At 41.4% G+C, this 18,689-nt stretch overlaps 1 protein-coding gene across 4 annotated transcripts in view; it reads left to right on the forward strand.

Annotated features, from left to right (window-relative positions):
• WDR33 (WD repeat domain 33) overlaps positions 1-18,689 on the forward strand; it is an 81,101-nt gene that overhangs the window by 58,916 nt on the left and 3,496 nt on the right. For all 4 annotated transcript variants that reach the window (XM_084846743.1, XM_084846742.1, XM_084846744.1 and 1 more), the window contains 11 exons: positions 398-508; positions 1,822-1,916; positions 2,847-2,933; positions 3,196-3,335; positions 4,246-4,398; positions 4,901-5,914; positions 9,131-9,233; positions 11,040-11,508; positions 16,076-16,242; positions 16,358-16,438; positions 17,457-17,642. In XM_084846743.1, coding sequence (XP_084702869.1) covers positions 398-508; positions 1,822-1,916; positions 2,847-2,933; positions 3,196-3,335; positions 4,246-4,398; positions 4,901-5,914; positions 9,131-9,233; positions 11,040-11,508; positions 16,076-16,242; positions 16,358-16,438; positions 17,457-17,642 — 2,606 coding nt within the window. The remainder of the gene's footprint in view (positions 1-397; positions 509-1,821; positions 1,917-2,846; positions 2,934-3,195; positions 3,336-4,245; positions 4,399-4,900; positions 5,915-9,130; positions 9,234-11,039; positions 11,509-16,075; positions 16,243-16,357; positions 16,439-17,456; positions 17,643-18,689) is intronic.

The following is an 18,689-nucleotide window of genomic DNA, read 5'->3' on the forward strand; positions in this document are numbered from 1 at the left end:
TTTCTCGCTGAGATCATTTTTGCATCTCTCAGTACTGACTGAAGAGCTTTGCTTCTCATATAGCTGTTGAAGAAATCTAAATATGAATTAGTCTAATGCTTGTGGAGTTAGTAGAGAGATTAATTTTCATCATAAATGTTTCTGCTTGAGTGTACATTGACACACATGGAAGGGCTGTGGATTTGGCTCCTTGTCACTGTCCACTCTGGGGGGAAAATAGCAGTCACAGGTAAATAAATAGTGCTACTGTTTTTACACAAATTATAGTGCCAGATACAGAGAAAATAACTTGCATTGAGCAATATTGTAAATCTTGAGCAACTGAATAGCAAATAGACCTCGGTGCTTGGTCCATAGTCTCTTTATCTATTTCAGAACTACTTTTTATATATTTCAGGGTGGAAAAGGAAGTGGGAGGTATGGAAATGGCTCATGAAGGAATGATCTGGAGTTTGGCTTGGCATCCTCTAGGACACATTCTATGCTCAGGATCAAATGATCACACCAGGTATTTTGACTGAATTGTGATGCTTTACAATATTTTGACCCTAGGAACATTTTGCTTTTATTTGGCAATTCTGTCCCAGTTCCATCTATGTTTGACCTCAGTGTGTATGTGCATGCACACACTCTTGCAGGAACTTTCAAGAGAGAAGGTAAAACAAATTTAGTTTTCTTATGCCATGGGAGGATAAAATAGTAGACTAAGATATTTTCATGTAATATCGCTAATTTGTTTTTAATAAAGGCCATTCCACTAGTACTACAGTCAGCTGAAAATAACCGTTCATGGCAGTTTATATCGCATCTGTATGAAGAAGAATACACTGTGTCCAAGTTAAATCTAATGCTAGTAGGTGCTACTCAGATGGCACACTTCTAACATGTCAGGCATATAATACTGCTGGTAAACCAATAAGCTGGAAGAGTTATTTGGCAAAAGAGGCACAGAGTGAAACTTAATAGAATATGGTAAATGTACAAATGCTGCAGTTAGAGATTGACTGAATGTTTTCAGGGTTTAAAGAAGACAAATAATGTCATCTGCATTTGTTGTATCATAACTTTTGATATTCTGAACCATTTCTCACCAAGGTTATAGGATAACAGAATAGCAATTTCTCACATTCTATTTTGGACACTACCTTGATGTAACATCTCCTTGAACTAATTTATTATTTTCACATTATGTGTGTTGCAGAACCTTCCTTAGTGGTCCTGCATTTATTTTTTATTCTGGACTTTAAAAATCTGTTTTTATTGCCCTGATAGTATCCATACTTAGGGGTTGGATATAAATATTTTTATAAATATATTTCTGAAATATCCTAATAATTGAATTCTATACACTCCTAAAGATGGCAAAAATGACATCTGAGAAGATGTGAAACCTATCTATTGGTGTTGTACTAATTTCCATTATTTTAAGATATTCCACAAACCATGTATCACTTGTTTGAGTTGTCTAGCTCTGGTTAATAATAACTTTCCAGTGTGGCTCTTGATGCAGAACAGATTGCCCTTTTCTGCTGTAAAACAACCCTACTGCTTATTTAGGTGACTTGAAACTATGTGCACAACAAGGAGTGGATACTATACCTCTACTCTCCTACAGGCAGATGGTGAGTGACCACCTGATTCAGTAGCCACCATAGTTTGAAGTGACCCAGTAGAAAACAAGAAGAGGCTAATAAATGTTTTTTTTACATCTTCAGAGTGGGGAACGTGGAAATAGAAGGTGCTAAGAGTGACTAGCTCTACAGATGAAAGCTTAGGCTACAAGTCAACAAAAGATACTATCTTTTACTTTAATTTTGACAGCAAATTCTGGACCCGCAATCGTCCTGGAGATAAAATGCGAGATCGTTATAACCTGAACCTGCTTCCAGGAATGTCAGAAGATGGAGTAGAATATGGTATATGTATTTATTGTTTTTAATATCTCACCTTTTGCCAAGCAGCTTAAGGTGGTGTACAACACCCCAGCCCACCCTCTTCTGTCCTCACAGAAGACATGAGCTTCCGTCGTGCATTAAAAACGTGGCTGTTCAGGCAGGCATTTGGGGTGGGTTAGGGTATTTTAGAAAATGTTTTTATTGTAGAATTTATTGTTTTATTGTATGTTGTTCATCGCCCAGAGTGGCTGGGTGACCAGCCAGATGGGCGATTAATAAATTAAATAATAAATAAATAAATAAATGAAACTCTGTGAGGTAAGTTAGGCTGAGAGTGTGTGCCTGGCTCAAGATGACCCAGTGAGCTTTATGGCTGAGTGGGGATATGAACCTTGGTCTACCCAATCCTAGCTGCGACACTTTACTCACTGTCCTACACTGACTTTCATGGCCATTTGTATGAACATGACAAAAGACTGACATGCCAAGCAAGTAGCAGTATTTAAGATAATGTCAAAAATCCTATATCTTAAAACTGTGTATCCCCTTAAAAAAACCATTTGGGGTAATTCCATTTATTTATATTCAGTTCTATAGTCTAGTTCAACACAATGTAGGAATTATGGTTGTGCATTTTAAATTCAGATCAGCAGTTGCAATTTTAAACTCTAGGATATTTTTAATTTCACATGTTTGTTTTCTTCTTGCCATTACAGTGCATAGTTATCTAGTGAAAGAAACATGTTTTTCCTCAGTCTTTATCTCAGTAGGATGTTTGGTGAAAGGGTACCTTTTAGAGACTTTAAATCCTTGTGGCTCAGAGAAGGAGTAAATTATAAAACAGTTGATGTTAACATTGAGGGATATTAAGTAATAGTATTAAAATACTGCCCAATGAGATCCAGGAAAAATATAATGTTTTGCTGAAATCTATTTATTTTCCCTTTCTAGATGACCTAGAACCAAATAGCCTTGCAGTGATTCCAGGAATGGGAATACCTGAGCAACTGAAACTAGCAATGGAACAAGAGCAGATGGGTAAGAGAGAAATTATGGCCATAATCCTATCGATACTTTCCTGGGAGTAAGCACCTTGAGTACAGTGTGAATTGCTACTGAGTAAACATGGATGAGGTTTTGCATATCTGAAAGTTAATTTTTATATATCATAAAATAATTGGCTTAATCCTTCCTCCGTCTTTTGTTTTGATGTCCTTTTTGGCTGAGAAAAATGGAAGAGGTTTTATTTATTTAATCATTATATTGCATGGAATTGACTATTTTAACCTTCTTGTTGAAGGGAAAGATGAGACAAGTGAAATTGAGATGACTATCCCAGGATTGGACTGGGGAATGGAGGAAGTAATGCAAAAGGATCAAAAGAAAGTACCACAAAAAAAAGTTCCCTACGCAAAACCAATCCCAGCCCAGTTTCAGCAGGTTAGTAACTATATGTGGTGCCTTAAATAGTGATAAATCTGAACATTTGACTAAATTGATTGTAATATTTTGCGACATCTGTGCCTAATAATAATTCTAGACTAGTATCTATTAGAGTGCAAAGTGGCAGTACAGTTCACATTGATGAACTCTTAAGAGGGTCTAATAGATGGCTAAATTCAGCAGCTGTACCTAAATTATAGTATGGTTGACCTAGCCCAATTTCATCAGGTCTCTAGCAGCAGTGCACTTATATGGATGAATTAATCCAGTGGAGTTCAAACTTTATACACTCCAGGAACTATCTCCACCATTATTTGTCTGTCTCCAAATTGCTGCATGTTGCAGAGGATTCTGAGGTGCATTCTAGGGCACGTTCTGTGTCAGCAAATCTTGCTAAGCCTAGCTATGAATATATGCCCTACAGCCAACTGTAACTTCACACACACACACACACACACACACTTGCCCAGTTTCACTCATCAGAGATAATTTACCTTTAAATTGTAAAAGAGAATCCATGTTTCAGTATTAACATCAGGACCTTGCCTCTAATGTATGGCTGAAAATACTTGAATTTTGCCTAGGTATAGCTGAAAGCATGTGCTCCATAAGTGTAAAGCCCTTTTTGTAAGGTTGTGCCAACCTTTAGAGAGATCCTGATCATTCATAAGGTGATCAGTTTCCACGGCAAAATATAGTTCTAATCCCTAGCAGAAAGCGGGGGAGGTGCACCCAAGAATACAGAGACTGGCCATCCCTGCCCTAGAACAGTTTCATATTGCAAGGAAAAATGGCTTATCTAATTATCTGCTGTAAACGCTCTTCTTACTGAGGCACCCCAAATTTGGGAGGAGCATAGTTTGAAGCCTACTGTATTAGTCGGTCCTGTTTTTATAATCCTGTTCAGGCTTGGATGCAGAATAAAGTTCCTATACCAACACCAGCTGAGCCACTGAATGACCGAAAGGAAGATCTTAAAATGGAGGAGAAAAAGAAATCACAGGCAGAGATTGAGCAGGAAATGGCAGCACTTCAGTACACCAATCCACAGCTTCTAGAGGTATGTAAAGTAAGATCAGTAATTAATAATAACATGGAGGAAACCAGTAAGGGTGTTGGTAGGATGAATTGTAGTATTACTGGAGATAATGGTAAACATAACATTATCTGGCTTAGAGAATGGCCTGAAGTCACATGATACATGATTTTACTGCCGAATTTAAATGAATCTGCTGTAAGCGTTGCTTGGATGAGATGCTGGCTGGGAACCACATATAAGGCACACTGAGCTCTTTGGAGCAGGGTCCAAGTGTCATAGGAATGAATAAACAGTTGCCACCAAACCCTGTGGAGAAGTTTTCCTTGTTCCCAACAAATGTGTTATCAACTATTGTATAGTTATGTTGTAGTAATAGGTTTTGTTAGATAATTGTATCCCTTCCCAACTAGTTTCTGTTGAAACTATTAAAATCAGAACCTGCATGCATAAAGACTGTACTTTGTTTTCCAGTAGTTCCTTATAACTGTGTGTATGCGTGAATTAGCTGCTTCTTTATTTTCAGCAACTGAAGATTGAGAGGCTTGCACAGAAGCAAGCAGAGCAAGGTCAGCAGCAACCACCTCCAGGAGGACCTGTTCATGGACCCCAGCATTTCCCAGGACAAGGTCCAATGTCTCAGGTGCCTCAAGGCTTTCAGCAGGCCCATCCACCTCAGCAGATGCCAATGAATATGCCTCAAATGGGACCACCTGGGCCACAGGGACAATTCAGGCCTCCAGGACCTCAAGGACAAATGGGGCCCCAAGGGCCTCCATTACACCAAGGAGGTGGTGGACCACAAGGGTTTGTTGGGCCCCAAGGACCTCCACAAGGACTGCCGAGGCCTCAAGAACTTCATGGGCATCAAGGAATGCAGAGACATCCTGGCCCACATGGGCCAATGGGCCCTCCTGGGCCACCTGGGCCACAGGGTAATTCTGGACCTCAAGGTCACTTAGGCCCACAAGGCCCACCTGGCCCTCAGACTCATTTAGGTCAACAAGGTCCACCAACGCCACAAGGCCACTTAGGTCCTCAGGGGCCACCTGGTGGTCAGGGGCCACCTGGGCCAAGAGGGATGCAAGCACCTCATGGAGTGCAAGGAGCTCAAGGGATGCAGGGTCCTGTATCTCAGGGGCCCTTGATGGGACTTAATCCAAGAGGCATGCAGGGACCTCCAGGACCACGGGAGAACCAGGGACCTGGCCCACAGGGGATGATGATGGGTCATCCACCACAAGAAATGAGAGGACCTCATGGTTTACTGGGACACGGCCCCCAGGAGATGAGGGGTCCCCCACCTCAGGGTTCAATGATGGGACCTCCACAGGAATTGCGTGGGCCACCAGGTGCACAAGGACAGCAGGGACCTCCACAAGGTAATATGGTAGCACCTCAAGGAAATATGCAAGGGCCACCAGGGCCTCAAGGACAGCAGAACCCTGCAAGGGGGCCACATCCTTCTCAAGGCCCTCCACCTTTCCAGCAGCAGAAAACTCCTTTGCTTGGTGATGGTCCTCGGGCCCCATTCAATCAGGTACGTCCAGGAAGGATATTCTTCTCCGTATAATTAACTGTCTGGGAGAAAAGAATGCACAGTGTTCAACAGGGCACAATTGCTAATGTAAATTTAGAAATAGTTTAGCGGAACATAATTTACGTTAGTAGTTGCATCCCATTGGATACTGCCCAATAACTTATAAAAATGTATGATAAATTGGTGCTCGAAAATTAATAAAGTTAACTGACAAATAAGTCATTTTGGGCAGTATCCAATGCTGCCCCTGCACTAGCAGGACCCTTCACTGTTGCAAAGGGAAGCTGGCAGATCCTGAAGCATCCGGAAAGAAGCAGAAATGCTTGTTTCCACAACAGGGCAGGTCAGCACAGCTTGTAGAATGGAGCTCCGCTGACGTGTCCCATTACAGAAACAAGCATTTCAGCTAATTTCCGGAAGTGCTAGCTTCCTCTTGTGCTAGTGCAAGTCCTGCTGGCGCAACAGAAATGGCATGGGCAAAAGTGGCACTATTGGCCCATTATCATTTAAACTCTTAAAAACAAAGTTTTGAACATTGCTGTAGCTTCACCATAAGCACTAGCATTAGTGTTTGCTTCATTATTTTCCATTATCCTCCACTTTCTTTTGTTTGCCTCCCTATCCCTGATGTCTTCAATCCAGACCAGATAATACATTTGGCACGTGATCTTCTATTCTAGGCTTGTTTTTCTTTTAGAAATAGCAGCTGCTGTGGGAACCAGTCCAGATGAAGCCTGTGGGGAGAGGGGGCTGATCATTTCCCTGTGCCACTCCTCCCTCCCTCCCAGTAATCACCTCCCACTGCTGATATTTGCCCTCGATTATGCCATTTGCTGTTGTGGCACCTTTGGAGCAAATAGTAGCTGGGGGGAATTTTTGAGGAGGTCAAGCCCCCATGCACTGTGGTCTAAACCTGAACCTCCACACATATGGCTGCTGTTTCTAAAAAAGAAAAACAAGCCCAAGGCAGGCAATCACATGGCAAACATATAATCTAATCCAGGTCTTAGTTGCAGGGAGGATTAATTAATTTTAGCCTAGGGCACAACCATGCTGGCTCCTGCAGACAACCACACAATGAGCAAGTGCTTCCTAGAACCTCCAGCTGCCCTGACATCCACCATCCTCTTGGCAGGGAAGGGGCCAACTTATCTTTGCCAACCAAGAACTTCAATGGAGTACAGAAGATGCTGTTTCCATTTTCCTGCCCCCACCCCTAATATACTGGTGGAGAAGTGAACAGCTTTTGCTTCCCCCACCCCGGGCTTCAACAGTGCTCCCAGACAGTGTCCGTGCCAGTGGCTTGGAACTGCAAAACGATGTACAAGAAGGAAGATGCCTGCAAACTAACTCTGGCCAGGATGTTGCTTCCATTCTGGTGTCCATCTTTGGTGTGGGCTCTTCTTCTCCCAAAACAACACAGCACCTCACTCCAGTCCCTGTCAGCCAAACCAAAGGGGTATGTGAGGACCCTAACAGGCCATAGAACCCACCTTGTAACTGACAGGAAGTCACTTCATCACAAGTCTTTCCACTGGATAAAATGCAGAGTGGTGAATGATGTGGCAGTGCAGTTCAGCAAGAAACCAGGGAAGAGAGAATGTAACAGGAGAAGGAAGAGGGAATCTTTATCCATCCCTATTAATACATCAGAATTCTACTCCTCAAAGCGTAGTACAGACAAGCAAAGGAAAGGGTTCAAATCCCACTCCCATAGGAAATCTACACATGCATGCACACACATTCAGAGCCCACCTTATGGCAGAGAGGTACAAGCACAGGAAGAATCCCCCATTCTCCCTTCTTCTGTCATACCTCTAGAGGGGCTGGATAATTGGCTATGGACAGAGAAACTCTTTGACACCTCTCAGCCCTTAAACCTCTACCTGGGAGGACAAGGAACACACTCCCTTTTAATTCGGCAGCCTGAATCCAAGAAGGGGGCCTCTTCTGTCATGGAAAAGCTACTACCAGCCTTTATGCACAACAGCCTTTCAGGGTAGAAACCTTACCCATCATTCCATCCAAGGCTAGTTTGACCTAGTTTGCATAGCATCCCTTGATGCCAGCACAGGGGGCACCCCCAAGATGATGCTAGCTTCTCAGTACTGCTTAAGAAGAAATGGCTGTTCCTTTCCCACAGTTCTCCACTGCCCTAGAAAACATGTGGTTAAAAAAGAATGGGAGGAAACAGCTAGGGCAAAGACTCCTAACAATCTAGTTAAGAGGTTTTATTCATTCTCAAGTTACCATGAATAGCCGTAAGATCCATTTAGTAGATGCATCAGTAACCACCCTTACCTACAAGACAGAACTCCCCAAATGGACAAGAGATGCCAGAGGAGAGGTTGCCAGATTAGCTAGCTTCTGTTATGTAGAGCTCATGAGGCCTTGGCCTTAGCACAGTGACTGTCAATTCCACTTTATAAATCACTAGGCCTCAGTTAGTTAGATCAAGAAATACATAGATCTGGCCTACCAGTCCACGGGCTTCCAATTCCCAGAGGGTATCTGTCTTCTCCTTTCAAGGAGCTGCTTCTTCTGTACCCTACAAACAAATGCACCCATATAGGATATTTGTAGGGCAGCCATGTGGCCTTCTTTTCAACATGTATTTGACACTGTAAAGTAGTTACAGTTGCTTCAGCTAATGCCTCTTGTAACTGCCAGGTACTTCAGCAGATTTTCTAAAGTGTTGCTCAGGGGACTTTGTACTCTAGGATCCACCCTCAGATGTGATGCTTCTTTGGAACACCCTCTCCTGCCTGTTCTCCTACCAAAAGACAAGAAAAGGACGTTGGACTTAGTTTGAAGATCCTTTGTGTCTTAGGTGGTAAAGCATGCAGACCTGTTCAAGACAGGATTGGGGGGGGCAGGGTGTCAGACTCATAGTACCCTTATAGAGTAGGCCACAGTAAAATCTCCTGAAAATTTCCTTGATACTCATTTTGTTTCTTCCGCTTGCCTTTTCTTGTCCTGGATATCCTAGTTCCACAGTAGCATGTTATTTCTTTTTCAGTTCTATTCAGTTCTGTTCTATTTGTACTTCTTGGACAGTTATTCCAAAATTAGGAGGGAACTCTTCTTCAGAAGGAATGTTGAAATTGGTTGGCTTTGCCTTTTGAGTCAGAAGAGGAATTAACCCTATACAACCTACTAGAGACAGTGGACTTTCCCTGTTTCATTAACCCCTCTTTTTTTACATTAAATTTGCAGGAAGGACAGAATACAGGTCCCCCACCATTGATACCAGGATTGGGGCAGCATGGAGGGCCAGGACGACATGGTACTCATAATCAAGGACCTGGTCCTAATAAAGGTAATTAAACATACTGTTTGCTGAGAATAAAGGACATAAATTCACTATGACTGCCAAACAAACCTGGCCCCGAATTCAAGTGCTTTATAATTCCATGCAGTTAATGCATAGGCTGTGCAAAGCAACGTGCTTGTTTTATATTGCGTTTTGGCCCAGTAGGGTGACCCAGTGTCACTAACAAAATAGCACACATGTATACCATTTAAAACAGACTATTTAAAGCAACTCTAAAAACCAGCATGCTTGATTTGGGGGAGCAGTGGGGAATAAATGAGCAACTCAGTCCACATGCCCCTCAAAGCCCAGAGGAATAAAAGTATTGTTGCCCACCTTTGGCGCTTTCTGGGATACTATTTGCTCATGCTGTCTTGTGACCAGAATCTGACCAGTGGTCAGTTAAGTACTTTCACCACTGCTTGAGGCAGCCAGCCCCTGCCAGTGGTCAGACAGCTGCTTTATGAACCAGTTAATCTTCAGAGAAAGCCTCTCATAAGGTACCTTATTGTAACAAAGGTTCAAATTACTAGGAAGGGTAAATGATGGTGGTGAGATCCTGATATTCCAGAGGAGGACAAAGATGCTGAAAAGCACTGCTAGCCACAGGTGCAAACAGGATATCTAGGACCAGTGCCAAGTGCAAGAGCACTTCTAAACTCTGTACCTTCTCCTTGAGGGGTTTACGTGATCCTTAGGAACTTAATTTTTGAAGACAAAGGTGTCTTCATAGTAGCAGAGAACATTATAGTAAATTTAGCCCATACCGTGCTCATGAAGCATTTCTCCTTCAAAGCATTGCTGAAGCACAGAAGTCATCTCTCTGACATCCTGATTATTAGCAGGCTATGCCAACCCTGTCTTAGCTCACCGGACATGGGTTATTTCCTGTATTTGACAGTATTCTGTAACACGTAGTTACAGATACCTCCTTGCTGTGCAAGTTTTCCCACCATACTATATTTATAATAGATATTGGATGGAAAATACATAATAGCTAAGGTGTGCAATTCCTCATGCTAATCCAGAAATACTTGGAGGATCAGCATGAGGGAAGGAGTAACCATTGTACAAAAACAGCACTGAGAGCTACAATACCCACGATTACAGGTACCTTTTCAATGAGGTACATTCCTATTTTGTTAGACATTTTGGTATTTCAGACTTCATGATATTGAATCATGAGACATATCTTGACTGACATCAAATTTATAGTGAAGAGTAAAGCAAGTTGTGTTCATATTTATGCATAAGTAGACAGCCAATGAAAACTGCAAATCCGAAATAAAGACTAGAATTGCCTTAATTAAAGCAACAAGAAGACAAAGAATGACAACAAGGTCCAAGCTGAGCAGTATAATGGAGGAAAAACTATGTTTTTAAAGCAACCTTTGCTCAGCATAGATTTCTTGCAGTGGAATATGTTTAAGAAGTAGAACATTATTCTCACTATTTAAGAGATCATGTGTGTGGGACTCACACTATGGGAAGTTCATCTTCTGGTCTGGATATTTTGCTGCTGATCATATTGCAGTGTCTGCCATTATGGAGCACATTTGGTTCTACCCTTTTGGATAGAAAGAGATTATTAAAATGTCACATATAGATACGCTTATTCTTTTGGCTCCTAAAATATATAGCCCTGAATGTGTGTGCTTTTTGAGCAGTTTGAGAGCAGGCAGATCTACAAATGGCTTGCCTTCAATAGCTCTTTTTTCCATAGAAAACAAAAATGTTCTCAGAGGATTGAGGAATTGTTTTAAATATTTTGTTGTTATTATTAAGCCAGACACACATTTCGTTTATCTTAAGGTGATTCTCGTGGCCCACCAAACCATCACATGGGCCCTCTCTCAGAAAGGCGGCATGACCAGAACAGTGGTGGCCCAGATCATGGCTCTGAGAGGGGTCCCTTCCGAGGTGGTCAAGAATGGGGTGATGGTAGAGACAATAGGGGCATGCCAGAAAGACGGGGACCTCATCCAGATTTCCATGAAGACTTTGACCGACCAGACGAATTCCGTGAAGATTTCCATCCAGACAAGCGATTTGGCCACCGTTTACGTGAATTTGAGGGTCGGGGAGGCCCGCCCCAAGATGAGAAATGGAGACGAGGTGGTCCAGGCCCTCCTTTCCCCCCTGATCACAGGGAATTCAATGAGGGAGATGGCAGAGGTCCAAACCGTGGACCTCCTGGGCCTTGGGATGGACGGAGACCTTCAGACGAGCGATTCCCTCATGATCCTGAGGATGCACGGTATCGAGGAAGAAGAGATGAAAAGTAAGAATAGTTTTAGCTATTTTTATTAATTGAAAATTAACTAATAGCAATCAGATCATCCATTAATAAAATAATGACATTCTACAGATAACAGGTTTTCTTTCAATAGACATCAAATAAAGTAATCATGAAACTTTGAATTGACAGAAATAGAGCTCAACTTCTTTGTCCAGTACCCAAAGAGCTACTTTAGGTGTGAGTTTGGTACTTGACCATGCCTTGTGGGACTTTTAATTTACATATTTTTTCCTTTGAACAGCAAACCCCTCCCTCAAGCAAATGAACTTGTGTCACCTGAACTTCCTACGAGTGTTAGCAAAGAAACATAAAACTGAGCTGGTGTGAGACTAAGGTGTTTTGCTTCAAACCTGTACATAAGCCATAATGTACTTAAACTAGTACTGGTAAAAAAAAGTTGGTGTCAACATGGCTTTCTGTAGTATGCTGTGATAGTGATAGCTTATAGGAGGCACTCTTTTGTGTTCTTTTTGATCTGAATCAATGGGACTCCTTCGTTTTGTTGTGTGTTTGATGTACTACTTGTAGGAAAGATAAGGAACAAAACCTACCCTAATTAAATTTGATTACAAATAACTCAAAAATACTATGAGTAAAGTAATGTTGTTCTCTATGTCCTTAGGACACTGAACCTAGATAATTTTAAGTTCAGGTTTAGAACAAATTTAGATAATTGTCTACAGCCTTTATGCTTCACTTGCTCAGTTCATTTGTTGCCATATTTCACCATGGAGGTGGCTACGTCCGAGAACAGGAGTGAGCAACATGCAGGTTGAATGCGGCCCCCCATGGCCATTTCTGCAGATCTGCTGGATTCACCTGCTGCTGCTGAACTTGCCGCAGCAACAATGGGCAACAATCACAGCGATTTTAGACGGAAAAAAGGCACACAGAGAGTACACACCTAGATTGAAAGCATAACTGTGTTCCAGGAAGCCTGATTCTGCTTGGAAACAAGGCATGTGCTCCCCACGTGCTTTATTTTCTTGTATGCAGTCCCCTGTGGCCAGCAGCAGCAAATTCAGCAAGGGTGAGGTGTGGCCCCCATTGGGTTCAAGCGGGGGCAGGGGGTTACTCACCCCTGTCCTAGAATTTTTGCAGATTCAGAATATAATTTGCTAAATTTGCAAACATTATAGACTCTTTAAAATGATCAGTTTTATGTAATATAAAGCAAACTAACCTTTTTGGGGTTACAGACATTGAAAAATGCTAAATTATGGAATTCCATATTTTTTTTATATTTGAGCTAGGCGTTTCACTAAGACTGCAGTCCTACACCTGGGACTACGTTGCCCCTGAAGCCAATGAGACTTACTTCTGGATTGGACTGCAAGTCATTTTACTCAAAACTCCATACCAAATTAGAAGTTCTGTTTATACATCAGTAAACAAAATAATGACTATAACCCATCTTTATGTGTTTCCTTATTTTAATTCTCCCCCTTTTTGTAAGTCAAATCTCCATTTCCCTTTTTCTTCCACAGTTCCCATAGGAAACAAATTGGCAAGACTTAGGTTTATTGGCTTTGACTGATGGATCTGATGAAGTGGCATGGTTTAATTGATTGATGGCTTTGGGATTGAGATGCCCGTTTAGTCAAATATTGTCCGTTGACTGATTAATTGACTGCCTATTATCTGACCAGTCAAATATTCCATGAAGTCAAGAATGCCCTTAAGTGGCAGTTTACCACTGTTGTTGCATCATGGAGTAATCAGATAGCAATAGCAGGAGTAATTGCAACTTCTTGTTCCACAGCTCAGCAGGAGTCAGGGTCACACATGTGCACACACCCATTTAGGAGCAGGCGCTTTCTGCACTCTAGAGAATTTGGCACTCACCACTCCCAGTTAAGCCACATGGTTAAGCTTCCCCTGCTGGCAGTGTTCTTCAGCAGTAACATCTAGAAACAGGAAAAGGGATGCAGGGTTCAGCTGGGAGCATGAAGCAAACCTATGCCTTCACAGTGGCATAGGTTGCAAGTGCCCAAGTGTCAGTTGAACTGTGTAATTCGCTACCACAAGATATAGTGATGGCCACCAATTTGGATGGCTTTAAAAAGGACTAGACAAATCCATGGAAGATAAGGCTGTTAATGGCTACTAGTCCTGATGGCTATATGCTGCTTCCATTGTGAGAGGCAGCATGCCTGTGTACACCAGTTGCTGGGGAACATCAGCGGGAGGGTGCTATTGTGTTTATGTCCTACTTGTGGCAGCTGGTTGGCCACTGTGTGAACAGAATGGAATGCTGGACTAGATGGACCTTTGGTCTGATCCAGCATTACTTTTCTAATGTTCTTCTTATGACTATTGCTCAGGCAGTTGCATTTGTGTGATCTTGCATGGTGCCCTGAAAAGATTTTGAGAGAGGCTGTGCTCCAATGCCTTCGAGAACACAGGAGGCTTTTTGTAATATGCATATTCTCTATTGCTGCCATTCTAATATAGATTAACACTTTTTAATACTTGACTATTATATAACAATATTTGAACTGCCAGATGACTTTTTTTCCCCCTGACTGTTCAAATTCCATCCCTAAAATGATACAATTAAACATTAATCACAGATTCTACCCACCTGAATCCCATTTTATTTGATAAGGCTGATAACAAACTCATACTCTAGGACTTTGGGATACTTCAAGGGCATGTCAGTATGGTGACTACACAGATGCTCTGGTTCTGCTCAGATATCATGCCAAACCATGGTTTGCACCAGCCGTAGTATAGAACCCAAACCATGGTTTGAGCTTCCAGATGTACAACAGGCAAATCATAGCTTAGAAAGAATTTTCTTTTTCCATCCTCTCAATGCTGAATTTCACGTGTATTCATACATTCACTCCCATCTCTGTAGAGCAGCAACCTCTGGAGCTAGAGCAATAACCATAATTATGGTTTGTCAATTCAGGCATCATGACAAACTCTAGTTAGCATAAACTATGACTTGCAAACTTATTTCAAACTATGGTTTCTGATTCCAGTTTGCTGGCCAACTGCAAACCATTGTCTGTCATTTCAGACATCACATATTTAAGCTTTTATAACTATGGTTTGGTGTGAATAGAGACAATGGCTGCGTTCACGTAACACAACAAACCACACTCAAGGGCGTGTATGGGTTAAGTATAGGTTGTTGTTGAACCATGGGGGATGGTTGTTGTTGTGTTGTGTGAACCCAGACACACTAACAAACTGTGGTTTGTTAAGCACAAACAACCCACAGTTTACAACCCAACAACAAACCATGGGTTCATGGGTTGTTAGTGCGGCTTGGTTCATACAACCCAATAACCCATGCAACAACTACCCACAGTTCAACAACTCACACTCAAACCCATACTCAGCCTTGAGTCTGGGTTGTCGTGTTGTGCAAACCATCTTCCTTCTTTATCAGTCAAAAATATTGAAGATGATTTCCTTCCAGTTTGTATCCAAGTTAATAGTTTGACACGCAGGATGATACTACAGTGGCTTTCTGTCTGTTAATAACCATCAGAGGCCAGTAAATATATATGACAGTCCTCAGTTGGCTTCTGTATCAATAAGTTTATAAATGAGGATTTTGCAAAATACTGATGGGCTTTGCATTTGTTTGTTTTCTGTTTAGACTAGAATTAGCAATAACAATCATTCATATATATATATATATATATATATATATATATATAAAGGAAGTGTTTGTACATCCAATTATTATGAAACTTTTAGGATTTGTTTTACCTCCATCTGGGATGGTTTTAGGCATAGTGAAAATTTTGTCTGCCATCTTGAAACAAAGTGACAGCCAATCGAAAATTTTAAAGATTTACAGCTTCAATACCATTTGATTAATTTCAGCCAAATATGGCATGATGATTCAGCACTGCAGCAAGCAAATTTTAACCATATGATTACCCACATTATTAGTTATATGCCTGACCCCACCCCCCCGCAGTGTGGCAGCCCCCCCTCAGGGATAGACCCCCTCCCTCAGGGTTGCACCATGGCAGGGGCTCTACCTAGGAGTATCAGTGGGCGTGGCTTCACTCATATGGGGTGGGCACATTGTGTCCAGCTCTGACAGCTGCGTAAGTTTGCTTGAAGGCTTCAGTGTATCAGCCTGAGGGCTATTCCCACCCATGCGAAGTCTGGTCCATTTGCTAGTATTCCATATTCCCAAATTTGGTTCAAAAGGTCCTGAAATAAGGTTTTATTGCCTTCTAACAATGTGGAGGTTACTTTATTAAATGTTAAGTTCATACTTAACGAGAAACCTTCATCCTTTATTTAGAATCCTCAAAAAGTGCCTTCATTGAGGTTATGCATATATAAATTTTTTTAAATTGATTGACTCATCATTTGGAATCCAGTAAACATTTTAATTTGGTTGAAAACCCTAGACACAAAGCAAATAATGTTTTTAATAATAACATCTCATTCCAAAAATTGCAGGCATTGTTTTAAAAGGTAGTTTAATTTTTAAACTGAACATGCCCTTTGTCACTATAGAATTCTTTCTAATACCTGTATATTCCCCCCCCCCCCCCCCGGTTTGGTACAGCTTTAGGAGAGGCACATCCTCAAGACATGAAGGCCGAGGACCTAGAGGAAGAGACAGTTTTCCTGGACCTGATGACTTTGTGCCAGAAGAAAATTTTGACTCATCAGAGGAGAATGCAAGAGGAAGAGATCATGGTAGCCGGGGACGAGGGCGTGGTACTCCAAGAGGTAAGAGAGCTTTGTTGCATAGTTCATGCCTAGTTAAGGCTGGTAGAGGACACAGTTGAAATTCTCATAACCATTCCTTGAACTTCTTCACATCCTATATCTGTTTATAACTCAGGAGGACGAAAAGGTTTGCTCCCCACTCCAGATGAGTTTCCTCATTTTGAAGGAGGACGAATGGATGGAAATCGAGAACCAGGTAACATTTTAATTTGTGCTAGATTAACCACCACTGAATGCTGCTGCTCATTTCTTCCCATTTTCTAATTGTATCTTAATACTGCTTTCACTTTACTTCTAAGTTAATGAAATATAAAAGCACTTCACTAGATTTTTATATTAGCATTTTTCTGGATTTCAAGGGGAAGATAAACTATATGGGCTACCATATGGCCTGTATCTCCCTTCTTTCCTATGGTATTTATTTCTATCATACATTAAACTGCAGATCAAAACTGGCTTGTTTTTCTGTCCTAGTCCAATGGTAGAGTCTGATTTAGATCCCTCCAAAAAGCTTCTCCAAGATCCTCTTTCAGTTCTTTATAGCATGTGGCTACCAGCCATTTCATCCCACCTTTCATAGAACATGTATGTCTGCAATAAACAGTATATATTACTCACATTCATCCCATCCCTTTCCACCTCCAACCATAAGTAACTTCTACTCTCGCTGCCTGGGCCTCCATCACAAACCCTAGAAAGCCATACCTATTATTCAACCAAGAAGTTGATCTTTCAGAATAGGCTGTTCTTTTTCCAGTCTCATGAAAAATGTGCCCACAGCCTGGTTCCCAGTCATCTGAGCTTCAGTCTCATGGAAGCAGGATGGGGCAGCCTCTGCAGCAGCTCACAGAGGGTGGAATGGGGTAGAACTTCAGACAGCCTGCACTGTAAAGTTCTCTTCCACCTCCTAGGATTCTGCTCACTTTCATCACAGGATATAGTGGACATATTTTAACTAAGAAAAGGCAATTTCTGCAAATCCAAACCTCAAAATCCCCTGACCTTTCAATCACTTTGTGTTACTTTGTTATTGTGAATTTTTAATTTTGCAGTAAAGTTTAATTGAAAAAATTAAGAAAATGAGACATTTCACTGGGGAATATTAGACACTACAAAACATATATATTTGGTGTGTATATAGGCACAAGTGGTTCCAATAAGAGATTCCTTGTGAAGGCTAAATTTGTGACCTTGATTTATTTCATCATGGTCAGGTCCCCGCCAGGATCATCCCCCTCATGACGGTCACTCTCCAGCAAGTCGAGAACGTTCTTCCTCACTGCAGGGAATGGACATGGCCTCACTGCCACCCCGCAAGCGTCCTTGGCATGATGGACCAGGAACCTCTGACCACAGAGAAATGGAAATCCAAGGAGGGCCTCCAGAGGAGAGAGGAAAGGGTAAAACATAATTCCTTGAGAATTGCCTCAAAAAATGGTTTTGAGCCTTGATGGAAATGTCCGTTTGGAAAAAAAGAAAATTTGTTACTGCAGTTATATGAAATGCTCAGTTTAGGTCTGCAGTGCTAATTTTTCTGTACCAATCCACTCAACTTTGTATTTGTGTTTCACATCAAGAGAACTGCAAGTAGCAGGAAATAAGTCATAGTCCTTTCAGAAACCATCCCACTAGCCTCCCTAAGATTGGAAGTCCTGATTGAATACAACTCCTGCTAGTCTGCTGATGTGTCCTTTTCTGTCCCCATCCCCCTTACTGCCCAGAGGTCCAGTCCCCCCCCCCCCAAAAAAAAGCCTTTAGTTGTAGGAGGGAGAATAGGAGCAGAAGTATGTGTTTTTTTCTCCAAAAAATGTGAATACCTTACATTGGTTGGGATCTTATTTATGTTTATTTGACTTATATATTATAAATAGCACTAAAATAATATGTCTAGTTAATTTTACATACTATATAGACATCACATATGTTTTTCTAATAGCCAGAAGTACTTAGAATGAATTATTTGATGGGGGCGGGGGGATCAGTAAAGCACACTTAGGCAAGTACCCACACTTGGAAGTAAGCCCCATTGAATTTAGTGGGACTTATTTCCAAGTAGTGAGTAGACCTGTATCAGATTGCGCAGTTAAGATGGTTTAAATGTTATATTCAAACAACTGCAAAGGTTTACTTGGAAATTATTTCTATTGGAATAGTTGTAAATAAGTTATGACAACTCAACAGCATGCACTTTTCTCATGTTGTTTAAATTTTAAGGACAAAAAGAAACCTTTTTTCACTGAAAACTGAACATACTAATTTTAGCATTCCCAAAGAACTGCATATTTATATTTGCTTCCCATGGATGGTCATCTAAAACAAACAAAACTTTGAAGCAGCCTGATCTGATTAGTATTTGTAACCATTATTACTAATTAACTTTATGAAGCAATGCAATTTTAGAAGTGGAAGAAAAATGCCACTGCAAAGTTGCCATTGGCCGCTATTGG

Source organism: Heloderma suspectum, chromosome 3 (genome assembly GCF_057233095.1).
Source record: "Heloderma suspectum isolate Gila_16-S chromosome 3, 16-S_ref, whole genome shotgun sequence".
Classification (NCBI taxonomy): domain Eukaryota; kingdom Metazoa; phylum Chordata; class Lepidosauria; order Squamata; family Helodermatidae; genus Heloderma; species Heloderma suspectum.